Consider the following 16,049-nt stretch of genomic DNA (forward strand, 5'->3'; position numbering starts at 1 on the left):
TTTGATGTTGAAGTCAATAACATACAGGCACATGGCTTCGTTTCGCATGCATAATCTGTGCAAATGACGAATTTCGCTCTGAAGGAAAAGTTTTCGATGGAAAGGACAGATTCAATGCTCAGGTGAGTGGGCATTGGAGGAGAAGAAAGATATACAGGAGAAAAAGATTACGAATAAGTCGTAGAAGGAGTATTGAAGATCTGAATGAGAGTAGAGGAGAGGAGAAGGTGGAGAAGAGATCGATGAAGATGAGGAAGATGAGGAAGATGATAAAGATGAGGAAGATGAGGAAGAAGAGGAAGAAGAATAAGATGAGGAAGAAGAGGAAGAAGAATAAGAAGAGGAAGATGAGGAAGAAGAATAAGAAGAGGAAGAGGAGGAAGATGAGGAAGATGAGGAAGATGAGGAAGATGAGGAAGATGAGGAAGAGGAGGAAGAGGAGGAAGAGGAGGAAGAGGAGGAAGAGGAGGAAGAGGAGGAAGAGGAGGAAGAGGAGGAAGAGGAGGAAGAGGAGGAAGATGAAAAAGATGAGGAAGAGGAGGAAGAGGAGGAAGAGGCAAAATGTCAGAAGAAAAAATGACGATGAACATGAGTTATGTGAATGGACATTTCATGAAGATTAAAATGACGGAGCAATTATTCCATTTCCAGAAATTTCTGCGTCGGTTGCGCTGAAAGTAAGTTTTTGAGAAGGAACAAATATTGAGGAAAGGAGGGTAAAGGAGACATTTTGGAGGAGGGAAATGAAGCCGTTGAGAACATACTCGATGGTTGCGCATGGGGTCTGTTGGGGACTGCCATATTCATCAGCATCAGTTCCATTATTGGCAACGATTTTGTTCTGGGCGATGAGAGAAATCCAGCTGTTGCATTTAGAGTTATCCGCATGTCCATCATTCCAGACTCTTTGTGTTGGAGTTGTTGAATAGCAATTCTTAAACGGAGATTGAGTTATAGCATTACCACTGAAGAACACATCGTTTCCTCTGCCATTTGTTGCAATATTTCCATCGAAGAAGCAGAATGTGATGAATTTCATTCCATTCATCCAGGAATAAGTTGAATAAAAGAAAATGGCAGCACCTCCCCATGAAGTTGAATTTGATGTCAATTTGTTGTTTATAAATTGGCAATCATTAACTAAAAATTGACTCGGTTTGTTGCTTGAAAGCCAATTGAATGAAATAGAACCAACAGAATCACCACCGGAATTTGAAATGCACTTGCATTCGGAGAACAGGAGTTGAGCACCTGAGGGGATGAAATAGAGTGAAAAATACAAACCAGTTCTACGCCAATCTGTTATTGAACAGCTTTCTACTCAGTTTTCTGAGAATGAATACACAGAAGATGATTGTCTTCCATCAATGCAAATTGCACCTCCGCGAGTGGCAGAACAGTTTGTGAAATTAGATTTTGTTATGTTAGCATTTTTCAAAAATTTCCAGATCATGAATGTTTAACCTTAGTCTTTAAGAATTCAGTGACAATTTTAGATTCAACAGTATGTAATTGAATATTGCTCTCTCATGATTTGATTGCAAGGAACAACGCTATGATTGATCTTTGAAGGGAACGCATTAAAATTACAGATGTACCTGCGGAAATTAATAATTCAGAAAATACAACTGAAAAAATGATAAAAATTGCTCACTTTCAAACCTCAATTGTGAAGTATTTAAGTGCTGCGTTATCAAATCCAAAGATAAACCTTCAATTTGCAGGCATTAAAGTTTTAAGCAAAAAAGTTTGAATAACAAATTTAATTATGGGACAGATCACAAATATTTATTCTTGATTTTTTATGTTGATATCTCAAAAAACTGCTCCACCCAAAAGTGTTGTTTTTTTATGTTATTTATTACCACTTATTATCATGAATGAAATCGTGAAATTGGAGGAGGTGTTTTTTTACACTTATGCCGAAATTGCTCAAAATGAAGTTTTATAATAGAAAGCAACCGACAGTTAAATTGGTGGAAAATACGAAATTTCAAGATTTTTTTGCACAAGGCATAGAAAAATTGCTTCACTCATAACATTATTTAACTTTATCAAATTTTGAAATTAATTTGATTTTCATATCTGTTAACATGGCATCATTGAAATCAAAACAAAAAGTTTTCCAACATTTCGGGAATGTCAAAAAATGGACACATTTTTATTGTGTTCTTTGATCTTAAAAAGTCAATGAAAAGTGCAGTATTTTTCAATGAAAATGCCTGAAGCAAAATATTTTGCCCCATTTATTTTATTTATTTTTTTTTTTAAAAAAAAATTGGGTAATAATTTTTGAAATCATAACTTTTTTCGGGGTGATAACTTTTCTTGGGTTATATGTCTTTGAGAAGAGATTTTGAATTCAAATGAAAAATTCATAATATCTGTTTTAAAAACATATTTTCAAGCTGAAATAAAGAAAAGCGTTTATTGGATTAGAATGTTCTCTTTTCAGGGTTCATTTACGAATATTCAAAAATAATTTTCTAACCGAAATTTTTGACAGAAAAAATATGATTTCAAAAATAATAACCCAATTAGAAAAAATCCACATATATATATTTTTTAAAAATCAAAATGCATTTTTTTTTAAAAAAAAATATGACGGCACATAATTGGAAAAAAAAAATATAGAAAATAAATGATTTTTTAAAAAAAAGAAAACGAAAAGTATTTATATATATAAATATATTTGATGTACATTGTAGTTGTTAAGCGTGCACTAACCCAAACTGTTAAAGCTAATGCTATTAAAACTAGTAATTTCTTGCACATTTTACAATAATACAATATTTTCGTTTTTTTTTTCCCCAAAAAATAAAAAAAGTCACTACCAAAAGATCTCTTAAAATAAACTGAAAATCTAAAAAAAGCATTAAACATACCACAAGATACAAACTTTTCCAATGAGCGCGGCACTTCCAACAGCATACCACCCAAGGAACATAACTAAATGCTGAACATAAAATGCAATTCTCTTCGCTAATCTTTACAATCAGCTCCAAAAGCCAAGCTCTTCCCCTGCAGAAAATAAACATCCCTGCTTCATCATCATCATCGTTCATTCTCTCGTTCATTCTCTCATTCACTCTTCTGCATGCACGCTCTGATAATCTGCTGGTATTGTTGGCACTTCATACAGCATCCCCTTCCCCCCTTTCTTCCCTAGCAGCTCTATCAGAATCGAATAGTTTTCAACAAGCTCCTTCGGCAGACGCGGAAGTAGCTCATTTCTCAATAATTCATTCCTCAACAATTCATTCTTCAGCAATTCATTCTTCAGCAACTCATTCTTCAGCAACTCATTTCCCTGTAACTTACTGGACATTAACTTATTGTCTATTAACTTATTGTTCGGTAACTTATTGCCAATCGGCTCACCCATCCCTACCTGCTGAACACCAAATGGCGAAAGCGGAGAAGATGGTGAAGATGTCAGAGATGGTGAAGGAATCGAAGAAGATGAATGATAAGAGGGAGATGAACAGGAAGAGGGAGACGATGATGGAGGCAACATCAAGCTCGATGGAGGAACACAAACCGAATCGTGCCTGCTCGAATGCCTGTCTCCAAATGCATGCTTCATTCTCTCCTCATCAACAGCTTCCTTCATTTTCTCTTTCCACTCCACACTCAACTCAATCTCTGCACCATCCTTCCTCTTCTCCTCTCTCTCCTTCTCTCCTAAAAACTCAACAAAATCCCCTTCTCTTCCTTCTCTTCCTATTCTCTCTTCCCTCTTCTCCCCTCTTAAGCTCTCAAACATATCTCCCTCTCCGCAATCCTCAAACCCATCTCTCCTCCTCCTCCTCCTCTTATGCTTCGTCTTCCATTCCATGCTTTCTCTTCTCTTTTCTCTCCAACTCTTCTTCTTCTTCCCCTTTCCATTTTCTCCTCCTTCTCCTTCTTCCTCTTCTCCTTCCATCTTATCCTCCTCTTTCTCTTCCTCCCTTCTCTCCCTCCTCCTCTTCCTCCTCACACGCACAACCCCAATAGCTGCACTCACCGCACTCACTACACACACCCCTCCTCCTCCTCCAACACAAATACCAATTATCATCTTCTCCTTCTCCCCAATCCCTCCCCCTTCCCTTTCCCCTTCCCTTTCTCCCCCAGATATCATAACCACTTCTTTGCTCTGCCACTTCTTCCCCATCCCTCCCCTCACCACCACCCTCACACTCACATCGTGCTTCCCATCCCTCACCCCCCTCAAAATCACACTCTTCTCAATCACCCCGACTCCCTCTGTCTCCTTCTTGTTCTCCACAAACTCATACTCCTTCACAACTTTCTCCTCCCCTTCATACAACTCCACACAAAAACTCAGATTGCACGGAATCAGTCGACCCCCAATCAATCGAATTTTCATCATCTCTTCTCCTTCTCCTTTTTCTCTTCTTTTCCCAATCTCCTCTATCTCCTCCATCTTCCCCATCTCCTCCATCTCTACCTTCTCCAAATAAGGCTCAAACCCCACCCACTCGCATTCCTCTCCTCCTCTCCTCCGCACGCTGCTGCTCCCATTTATCTCAAACCACAGCTCACTCTCCGATCTCCTTCCTTTCTCTCTTTTTCTTCCCCTTTCTTCATCTCTTTCTTTCTCTTCAACAACATCTATTTCTCCTTCATTCCCTTCATTCCCTTCATTACACTCGTTATCATTTATATAATCATCATCAACGTTGCCTTTTTCTTTTTCTTCTTCTTCTTCTTCCACCACATTGTCCAGCGTCAGATTACTATTATCGCAATACACATTTCTTCTGAACGACGGAAATGATTCAAAGCCTGGCGAATTATTTGAAAATGTTATGTTTGAAAGATTTGCAGTTGAGGAGAAAAAGAATAAAGAAAAGCATTCACATTTGATAAATTGAGTATTTTCCACTTTTAATGAACACTTAGAAATAAAGAAACAACGATTTGGTGAATAACATTGAAAAGAAGAAGAAGAAGAATAAAATGAAGATGGTGGTGATGATGAATTTAACAAAAGCAAAGACATGCTGCAATTGATGGGTTTAAAACTATCATTTGCTGTAATATTTGAAACTGTTGTTTCATCATTATTCTTGCACATGCTGTAACGATCCCGATCAATAAAACTAAATTCGAATTTTTCGTGATTTTTCGATTCAACTAACACGTTAAATATTCTGCTATTTGAGAGTTCAAAGTTTGAACATTCAAAGAAAGCTAAGCAAGAGTCCTCACAATCTAATGAACAGTTTTCGAAATTACAATTGTCTATTCTTCCTCCAAATCCATCTTTAGCAAAGTTAATTATAGAAGAGCCATGGTTGCACGCAATTACAGAAAACATGCATCCACAAATCGAAGCAGAATGCTTAGCATCTTTGTTGGATTCGGCACTTTGAGAATTGAATGCTGAAGAAAAAGAACGAAAATAAGGAGAAAATTTGATTAACTCATTTGAATAACGAGAGGTTAAGGTTGATGTGGATGGTTTTATTGAACTATTATAGTAATTTGAAGAAAGAATTGCTTCTTCTTTTTCATTTTTATTCCCCTCTCCTTCTTTTCCCTTTGTTTGGCCAACAAAGCCTTCTTTCACCATTATCAAATGACTATTGTCAAGAATAACATTTGCAATTGTGAGATTATGCACATTCAGGCTCATGAATGAGGAAGGTTCGCACACTAGACACTGCAAGAACATCCCAAATGAATCAATGATTGCATTCACAAAATACGTTGAATTCAAAATAATTTGGCATGTATTCGCTGCAATTATAAAAGGAACAGACAAGCCTAAACTGGAGAACTGACAGTTCACAATCTCCAATACATCTGCCTCCGAGTAAATCAGTGAATACACTAAATGAGTTCTTATTTCAGCAAAAACGGCTGAATTCTTCATACAGAAATACCCCTCAGATGCGTAGAACATATAACTGAATTCTCCAATTTTGAATGCGTCCAGAACAATATGAAGCGCAACCAAATCGATATTGCCAAAACATACCAGCATGCCTGTTGTACAAAACTGATTTTGTATGTTTTCATCACTCACAATCAAATCCTGAAGATACTCTTCATAGAAGCTGCAAATGGATAAATAACATAGTGTTTCACTGGAAGAAAGTTCAGTGGTATTCAAAACAAATAAACGAGAATAATCTGAGTGATCAATGTGAGAAAGTGCTCGAGAAAACGTCTTGCAGGCCTCTTCCACATGCGCCCCACATGTTTGCGTGTCCACCCCCGACACTCCATCCACATACACCGCCTTCTCCTGCATCGAGCAGTACAGCTTGATGATGTCCAGCAATTCATATTCAGCGACAACTGCCTCTCCTTCTCCTCCCTCATTTCCGTCTCTTCCACTCATCAAATGCCCCACACTCCTCCTCCTCCCTCCAGCTCTTTCTGCTCTTTCCTTCCATTCCATTCCATTCCCTTTCCTCTTCCCATTCCCATTCCCATTCTCCCCAATCCGCTTCAGCCCAACAAGACTGTTCTCCACACTCTCCAGCTTCGAAACATCCACCCGCCACTGCTCCTCCTCCAGCTGCTCTTTCTCCGAATACACCACAAAGCACCCATCCTTCCCATACTTCGCCCTGTTCCCATAGCATGCCACACTGCTCACCCGCAGCACCTGCCCTTCCTCCAGCACTGGCCTGTGCCTCGCCAAGTCCACCGCTATCCCGCCTCCTTTCCCGCACTCCTCTGTTTCCGCCGTGCAGTTCCCGAACGTGCACCCGCTCACCACCAGCAGCCCCGCCCGCCCCACACACACCCCACACGCCCCGCCCCAGCACGACCCAGCCCCTTCATTCAGCTCAAACACACTCTCGTTCAGCTTGACGCAACAAACCGACAACGAAGAAGAAGACGAGGAAGATGAAGAAGAAGAAGAAGAAGAAGAAGAAGAAATGGATGATGATGATGATGATGATGAATAAATGGATTCAAAATCATTCCTTCTTCCTTCACCATTGCTCTCATATCTCAGCGAGCATGGCCCTTCTCCATTCTGACTCACTTCCCTGAACACACACCCAGACACACAAACCTCCTTCCCATCTCTCACATCAATGGCCGAAACCCACGACACCAAAAAGCTCGTTATGTTCGTCCGGTACAGCCCAATTCGGCACAGCCCATGCGATGAAATCAGAGGGGCTGTTATTGGGGAAGAGGAAGAAAAGGATGATTGAAACGAATGAGATGATGAATGAGATGATGAATGAGTTGATGAATGAGATGATGAATGAGATGATGAATGAGATGATGATGTGAGTGAAATGGGATGGGTTGAGTGAAGTGATCGAAATGATTCACACGAAGTGCTTTCAAGTGTTGTTGAAGACGAATTCAAAGAAGAAGAAGAAGAAGAAGAAGGGGAAGGCGAATAAAATGAATTAAAAGAAGAAGGCGAAGACGAAATGCACACAGAATAAAACTCCGCTGTTGCTTCCTCCTCCACCACAAACAACATCAGCTCTCTGTTCCTCTCCACACTCACATTGTGGAACACCCCAACCCCATTCATGCTGAATGTGCACCCCCGGATCACAAACAGACTCATAGCTGTCGAGACAAATGCGCTCATCGATGCGGAAGAGGGAGAGGAAGAACAAGAGGAAGATGATGAATGTTCTGCCCCCTTTCCCAATCTCTTCGAAGTTCTCTCTCCAAAATTGCTTTTCTCTCTCTCTCTTTCTTCTCTCTCCTCTCTCTCCTCTCTTTCTTCGCTCCTCTCTCCCCTCCACCCAACAACATTCGTCGTGTCAATCACACACCGCACAGCTGACAGCCCATGCACCTCCGTCCTCCCTCTCCTCCGCCCTCCAACCTCAATCGGCGCCTTCTCCTCCCTCAGCCACCCTTCCCCAACCTCAATCCCCACCGAATACCGCGGAAACTGCTTCGAAATCGCTGCCCCAATCGTCCGGCACGGCTCCCCGCACAAAAGCCCGCACGTCTCCTTGTTGCTCGCCGACGGAGACATCGACGACACACACCTCACCGTGCTGCTTGTCACCCAATACGACACATCAATGAACGAAATCGATGAAGAATGGGAAGAAGAAAATGATATAGAAGAAGAAGATGATGATGAATGATGAATGCAATCCTCATTGCCATCTTCCCCTTCCTTCTCCAACGACCATATCAGCGCCCCGACCTTCAGCGTGTTCGTGCTGAAGCACTCCACAAACACGTTTCTGTCCGGCGCCAGCTGACGCGCCCCGTCAAAAATCACAAAATCGCTGAAACACGAAAACCAGAACGGCTCCTCCCCACGCGACCCACTCACATACGAGAATGTGCTGAACTGGCACCAGAAGCAGGGCGCATCCTGCACAGCCGCACAGCTTCCAGAACAAAAAGCGGAGGAAGGCGGAGAAGAAGAACAAGAAGAAGAAGAGGAAGACAAATGAAATGAGCTCGATCGCTCGCCATCCTTCACGCCTCCTGAATCCCAATCACCAAATCCATCAGCTTCTTCTTCCATTTCCCCATTCCCCTCCCTTCCGATCTTCTCCCAGAAGTCATCCCCCCACCCCTCGCACACCACCACAATCCCTCCACAGCTCTCGCAATACGTCCGCTCAAAATTCAGCTCCGACACAACACACCCAACCCCTGCTCCCCCTTCCCTTCCATCCCTTCCCCCAACTCTCTCCCTCTTTCTCTCTCCTTTTCCTATTCCCTTTCCTTCTCCCCTCTCCTCTGCAAATTCACTTCCCCATCTTCTCCTCATCCTCGCTGCCTTTCCCTCCCCCCTCTTCTTCTCTCCGTTCACAACGCTCCTTCCCCGAAGATCCACAAACACTGACCCAACACACCGCCCTTTCCCCGCCCCTCCATCATCCTCCACCACAAACGTCACATTCTCCAGCAGCCTCCCTCCCTCTCCTTTCCACATTCCTCTTTCTTCATTCCCTTCACTCCCTTCATTCCCCTCATCCCTTTCTCCTCCTCTTCCCTCTTCCATATACCCCCCTGACGCTCCACCCACCCCAACATTTACCAGGCACACAAACGCCCCACATCGCATCCCATACACATCCACCATCTCCACATTCACCACAGCCCCAGCACTGACATCCCGCACATACAGCCCCCCGCCATCCCGCCCCATACACCCCACATTCGCAAACGCCGTCTCGTTCACCACCACCTCCAACCCCCGCAACACATACACACCCCCGCCGCTCCGCCGCGCCACACAGTCCCGAAACACACACAGTGAAATACTCACTCGCCCCTTCCCGCTCCCCATCACACAAATGCCCCCGCCACACGTGCTTGTCGAGTCCTCCCCGCCATCCGACCCCTCCGCCGTGCAGTTCAAAAACTCGTCTCCATAGAAACTGCATTCCTCTTCCCTCACTATCTGTTGCTCCTCATACACTTTGTTCCCCAGCCTCCTCTCTTTCCCCTCTTTTTCTTCTTTCCTCTCTTTCCCCCAAATCCCCCTTTCCCCTCCCCGCCTGCTCCCGCTGTATGTGTTGTTCACCGACTCAAACCGCATCCCCGACCCCACACACCCAACAATGCCCCCACACAACTCATTCACACACCTCTCAAATCGGCTTCCACAAACAAACACACTCCCTCCCAACCTCCCGGCCCCCCGGCCACCGCCCCTCCCGCACCCCGTCACATTCCTGAACACACACCCCACAACACACACATCCATCCCGCCCCGCCCCTCCACCAGCCCCGAACTGCCTGCTCCCATCGACTCAAATCGACTCCCCAACATCCCAACACACCCTCCCTCCTCCAACACCCCGCCCCTCAACAGCCCGCCGACTACAGCACCGCCGCCGCGCTCCCGCCCCCTCGCCCCGCTCACACTCATGTTCTCCAAGCCAAGCTGCCCCGCCACACAGAACATTTTCCAATCAACGCCTGCCCCAACCACCCTCACCCGGCCCCCAAAAACCCTCACGCTGCTCAGCCTGTCCACTTGCACCGCACACCTGCCCGCCCCCACAAATAGCCCAATTCCTTCTATCGCCCCCGACGCATTCAAAAATTCCAATTTTCCAAACACTTCGCTTCCAGCGCCCCACACCCGCCCGACCCCGCTCCTGCCCCCCTGCACCGCATCCGCCCCTCCCTCCTCCCCCATTCTCCCTGCTCCCCTCCCCCGCCCCAAACACCCCACCTCGCCCACGGCACCAATTATTCCATTCTCTGAACAATTCCTCCACCCCCGCCCGCTCTCTGCCCCACACCCCAGCCCCACCCACACACACACTACTAAAATTATGCCCAACCGCAGCGCAGCACACACCCTCGCCATATCTTCCATTGCGCCGTGATAATCATCAAATATCATTCGATCATAATGCCTTTACAAACTTCTCTCCAAACAAATCCTTTTTCATCATTCTCGCCAAAAGCCATTCAGCATTCGCCTTCTTTATTTATATATGGTACTAAATATAATTCTATTATTTTTCTTTCTCGTCCATGTCTGTTGAGCATGGAAATCGGGAAATACATCTACTGAAATTTCACAAAAATGTTATTTTCCAACCAAATTGATATTTTTTGCTCCCAAACAGAATCATATCTGAAATACTTAAATGTATTAACAAATACAAACAGAATGCAGCAGAAGTGCCATTTCTGGAAGAAAATGCAGAAATCATTGAACATCATCAAAAGAATGAAAATCAGAGGAAAACACTCTTCATATTTGTGTGGACCTTTTTCACTCACCAGTCGATGTGCGATGGAAATTTGAAAGGGATCTTTGCGAAGGAGCTGGATTTCAGGAGAGATTTGAAGGAAAAAGAAAAAGAAGAAGAAAAAGAAGGAAATGAGAATAAAACAGTTTGAATCAATGGAAAAAGATGAGAAGGAAGGAGAGGCAAAAAATAATGTTTGATGAGGCCATCGATTGTTGTGGACGATTTGGTGTGTGTGTGTGTGTTTGGGGAAACGAAGGGTGCTGCGTGCATTTCATTTCTCTTGTTCATCTTTTCTTGCATCACCTCAGAATTTGGCTCGTGCTGTTCTCAGAGCTTTCCCAAAAATCGATGGAATTCGAGTGGATGTTTATTTTCTTCAGGTGAAATCACGAGCGGATTCCATATTCGTTGAAGGCCCTTTGCCGCAGTGGAATCTGAGGCTGGAAGACAATCAAAAAGCACTTGGCCTTTTGGCAGTGCCAGCCATCCAAAAGAGGGATGGAGTGTGTTTTTTTCCAAGCATCAGGCAGATTGGAGTGTTTCGGTTTGAACCCAGTCGCCAAAGCAACAAAAGGTCAGAACGCTTCATTCTTCAATTCTCTGAAAGACACTCCTCCATTTCCGATGGGTTCTAATTCCTTTGGCTCAAACAGATCCTGCCAGTCATAACCAAACAAGGTTTCAGGATTTCAAGCTGAACCCTTGCAAAAGGCCAACGAATGCTCGCAACAGCAGTGCCAGAGCAAGGATGCACAACAACACATTGGCAACGAGCTCGACAACTTCCCAACAGAAAACATGATGTTTGTGTTTTTGGGGAAAGAAAGATGGAAATCGCAAAACACATTTTTCGTGCAGTCAACTGCCACCTGCACACTTTCTTCTCGAATCGGAAAGCAATCATTCGGATCAAACAAATAAAAAAAAAAAAAGAAAAGAAAAAGAAAAACGAAGTGCAACTCAAATCCCACAAAGTGCACATGGGTCGTTCTCTCTCTCTTTTTCTCTCTCTTTCTTTTTTCGCACATTGCTCAAATGCTGAACAAATATATTCTCTTTTGATTTCCATGTGTTCAGAAAGAGTGTCCATTCTTCGTTTCCCAAGCAGCAAAACTGCTCCCTGTGCTCATTCTTTGTGTGCAATCGTTGCCAGAGGCTGCTTCCTTTGCATTCCATAAGCAAGAAAGGCCATTCCACACGTTCACTCACATTTCTTGTTTTTTTTTATTATTTTCACAGCAAATGCATCCAGCGGCTCAACATGCAACCCATCCCAAACACTTTTCCTGCTCTTCTCTCTTCACACGTCTTCATCCCCCTTTTGCCTCTTCTTTGTCGATTTCTCGCCCAATTCTTCCTTTTTCACACACACATTTCCCCTTTCGCCCTTCCTCTGTCCTCGTCTTCTCCTTCACTGCCAAAGATATCAAATGGCCTCATTTATCGTGCAACCAATTCAATTCTCCTTCATCAGATGCATTTCCCTTCCCCATTTCCAATTCCTCTTCCAACTGCAATGAACCCTCACCCAATTTCCAACAATTGTGCCACTTCAATCTACTTTCTGTCATTCAAGGCTGATGCATGCCTTGGACAACTGTTTTTGTCTGACTTTTGCCCACTTTCCTTTCTTTTCTTTCTTTTCCTTTCCTTTTCCCCTCAGCTTCAAGAGTCAACCAACATCCAATCCAAAAAAATTTTAAAACCCTTTTTCAATGGACTTCGAATCCTGTAAATCTTCGTGAGAAAATTCTTTCATCAAATAATTCCTTTGGTTTTGTTTCACTCAGGCAATCCTCCTATCCCTTCAACTTTCCATTCATCTCTTTCTGCAAATCATTCGTCCTCCTCTTTTCCCTCTTTTCCCTCTTATCCCTCTCTTTTTCTTCTTTTTCTTTCCAACTCCTTCGTCTTCCACTCTTTTCTGCTCCTTCTCCACAATTCTCATGATCTCTGATTCGGAAGCAGAAGGTGAAGAAATTCAATCAGAAGCAGTGGAAGACAAAATCGGACAAGAGGCTGATGTGATTGGATGCTGGTGAATGTGAAGAAGAGAAAGAAAGCAACTTTGATGAATGCGAAGTTGGACATGGGTCATTCGTTCATTCATCACAAATGCAAGTGGAACTTGGTGAGACCACGGAAGGCTCCTTTCTATTTGCAGCTCCATCAGAAGAATTCAGAACAATCAAGTTGATGGGGATTGCAACAGTTGTGGTTGTGATAATTGGGTTTTGTTGTCATTCTCTCGATGTCCATGAAAAGTCTGCAAAAGAAATAAAATATAATCAGAAATGTGCTCAGCGAAGGCAACAACTCAGCACACAGAGCAATTTTTGTGGGGTTTCAGCTCAGAAAGAGCAGGTTATTGAAAAGGGGGGAAATCATTGCTTTCTTTTGGACAAATGCTCTGAATGAAGAAAAATGATGGGCTGATGAAAAGTCTGAAAGGACATCCTTTCGTTCAGCAATCCCATCACACCATCCTGCTCTCGTTGAGACAGGGGTGTGTGTTTCTGGACTGTCTGAGGGAGACAGATAATAAACAGAATGAATCCAAATATCTTTGTTCAGATGGGATGTGAACTGAATCAGAGGATTGATTCCTTTTGTCTGCGGCGCATCCATGTTATCATTCCATGTGGGGAAAGCCAATCTGTTGACTCATCATCTCTCTCATCCATATCATTGTGAAGCCGACTTTGTTGCACTCATCTTCCATTCCCTTTTCAACTTGATCCAAACAGCTTCTTCTCCCCAAAGTGTTCGACAAACCCCAAAGAAAAATGCTGGTGTTTGCCATTGCTGCTGCCCCCGCAACAATATCCTTGGACATCTTCTGTGTTGGAGTCGGCCTTCAAAACGAGTCCTTCAACAATCCATTTCTTCATAATCAACAATGTTTTCACAATCAAAGCTCATTGGCCTTCTGCGACTTGACTTTCTTTGAGCACCCACTCTTCGCCATGGAAAAACATCTCATTTCATTTCCTCTTTCCATTTTGGATTTATTTTTTCAAGGCCTCATTTTCTTATTTTTTTGTGATTTTTTTCAGCTTTTTTGAACAGAAACAAAATCACAGGGAATACTCAACCAAAAGAAATAGAAAATTGAAAATTGAAAATTGAAAATGAAAATGAAAATGAAAATGAAAATGAATAAATGTGTCGAGAAGGTGAATGTCGCACAGTCTTTCTTTCAGTCTGATAATTATTCACAAATGAGAATGGTTATTTTCAAGTCAACATTTCAATCCTCCTGCTGTCCTGTTTCTCGTCCACCAAACCTCATTTTCAAAACGCAACAAACATTCACACACATATATAAAAGACAAAGCTTGAATCACAATTGTGGTGAATTCGAAGAATTTACAAATATTTTCCATTTCGAATCGACTGTGGGTTCGATCGTCACAAACAAAAGATTTGTGCTTCTGGTGTTGCACAGCGGGACTTCTTGGCTTTGCTGCACTTCGCTTTTTGCACTAGCTTGTATACAGCGGAACCTTTAAAACTGCTTTTGAAACCTTTTGTTTTGCGAAATCATCAACAATGTTTGCTGTTTTTTGTGTTTTTTTCGGTGAATATGAAGTTTTGCGTCAAATAAACATTTGCATACAACGAGCAGAATGGATGTGTGTAATGCATGCAAATCGAATGACGATGCTGAAGAGCCGTCCCTTGCAGAGAAATTTTCGAGTTTGCTTAAATTGTGTATTTTCAAAGATCTCATGCTTTATGATTTTTGATGCTCGGGGAAGAATTGCTTGATCAGTTGGAGCATTGCAATGAAGAAGAACAGAAACAGAAAATCCTTGAGCTGAAAGGGATATTGGAGGAAATGAACAAAAATGAACTTCAGTCTATTTCATCAATTGTGATGTTCAACAAGATGAACAAGATGATTGAAGAAAAGAAAATGCAATTGGAAAATGCAATTTTGCTGCTGAATCATGTTGGGTGTTGCAAAATGCTGAAAAATGTTTGGAATCAAAACTTTGAAAAATCTTCGTTGAGCAGAAGATTCGAACAGATGATTTTTGAAGAAGAAAAGAAAGAAAAAGAAAAAAGAAATGAAGATCTGCTTGCTAGCCTTTGCGAATGCTATCTTTTGCTTCACAACCTGTATTCTGAGAAGCTGATACCAATTTGTGTGCCTTGCCTTCTGAAATTTGCCTTGAAGAAAGAGGAAAGCGAGGAGACTCGAAAAGAAAAGGAAATGGCTTTATTAGTTTTAAGTCACATTGACAGATATTACGTATGGACATTGTTATTTCCTTTTTGATATTATTGCTATTTTCTAATTTTTAATTAGTTTTTAAGGCAAGAACTGTATTTGAAAGAAATTACAGAAATCATCAAAAATCATCAGGAGCATCACAATCTCACACAGCTTGCCTATCAGTCTGCTTGGGAATTTTTAATGAACCGATTTTACTTTGAAAATAGCTTGAAAGTTATTGTGAATGAGCTGCATTTTGGAAGAGAAGCAGCAAGAGAACTGGAAGAGCTAACAAGAAATATGGATTGGAAGAAGAAAGAAGAGAAAATGAACAAAGAAGAAGCGAAAGAAGTGCTGATAATTAGGAGATGGGTCGAAACGTTGAAGATTTATTTTCTCAGTTGTCGATTGTGGAATGAAGAATTTATTGGGCTTTTAAGCAGCATTGTACAGATTAATCGAGCAGCAAAAGGGAATAGTGGAGTAATTAGCAATCAATGCATTTATCCCTTGAAAATTGCATCAGAAAGGAGAGATGTGAGAGTTGAAGATTTGTTGAAAAGTGGTGCAATTGATGCTGTTTTGGAGGAGATACAGCAACGAACATTGAATGACTTAATTGTAAATGATTGCTTGAAATTCCTTGTGAATGTTTCAATAAAATTGAAAGAAAAAAATAAAGATGAAATGGAAGAAGAGGAAAGAAAGGCAACAAAAAAAGAGTTTTTGGAAAAGATGGAAGAAGAAGGATATGAAGATACCATCATCAGCTTTCATAAAATATTTGAATTTCTCAATAAAAAATATTATGATGATTTATCTTTGAGTATTTCCAATTATCTTGTGAATATTTGAGGAAATAGATTGCATTTTATAACTCTTAATTTTCAATTTTCTATTTTTCATTCATTTCACAAAAAGAAAAAAAATTGTTGAATTTTTGTTATTGTTTTAATTTCGTTTAACAAAAAAGAAAAGAAAAAGAAAAGAAAAAGAAAAAGAAAAGAAAGAAAGAAACACAAAATAATTTCCAATTTAAAAGTTAAAAACTGATTTTCACAAAATTTAGTGAGAGAGTGAAGGAATTTTTGTTAGGTTTTAAACAATTATTTTTTCGAACGCAAAAATTATTATTTCGTTAG

At 41.7% G+C, this 16,049-nt stretch overlaps 2 protein-coding genes across 2 annotated transcripts; one reads left to right on the forward strand and one right to left on the reverse strand.

Moving 5' to 3' along the window:
* Nucleotides 1–2,555: 2,555 nt before the first annotated feature.
* Nucleotides 2,556–10,327, reverse strand: MONOS_16570 (uncharacterized protein; the record flags this gene model as incomplete). The annotated part of the gene is made up of 2 exons (XM_067869473.1): nt 2,556–2,830; nt 2,886–10,327. The coding sequence occupies one exon, from the start codon at nt 10,325–10,327 to the stop codon at nt 3,086–3,088; it is 7,242 nt and encodes a 2,413-aa protein (XP_067720923.1). The 3' UTR covers nt 2,556–2,830; nt 2,886–3,085.
* Nucleotides 10,328–14,129: 3,802 nt separating this feature from the next.
* Nucleotides 14,130–15,851, forward strand: MONOS_14886 (uncharacterized protein). Its single transcript, XM_067867724.1, has 4 exons — nt 14,130–14,239; nt 14,314–14,384; nt 14,447–14,943; nt 15,001–15,851. The coding sequence occupies exons 2-4, from the start codon at nt 14,315–14,317 to the stop codon at nt 15,760–15,762; spliced, it is 1,329 nt and encodes a 442-aa protein (XP_067720924.1). The 5' UTR covers nt 14,130–14,239; nt 14,314; the 3' UTR covers nt 15,763–15,851.
* The last annotated feature ends 198 nt before the right edge of the window (nt 15,852–16,049 follow it).

This window comes from Monocercomonoides exilis (genome assembly GCF_001643675.1).
Source record: "Monocercomonoides exilis strain PA203 chromosome Unknown scaffold50-658552, whole genome shotgun sequence".
NCBI lineage: Eukaryota > Preaxostyla > Oxymonadida > Polymastigidae > Monocercomonoides > Monocercomonoides exilis.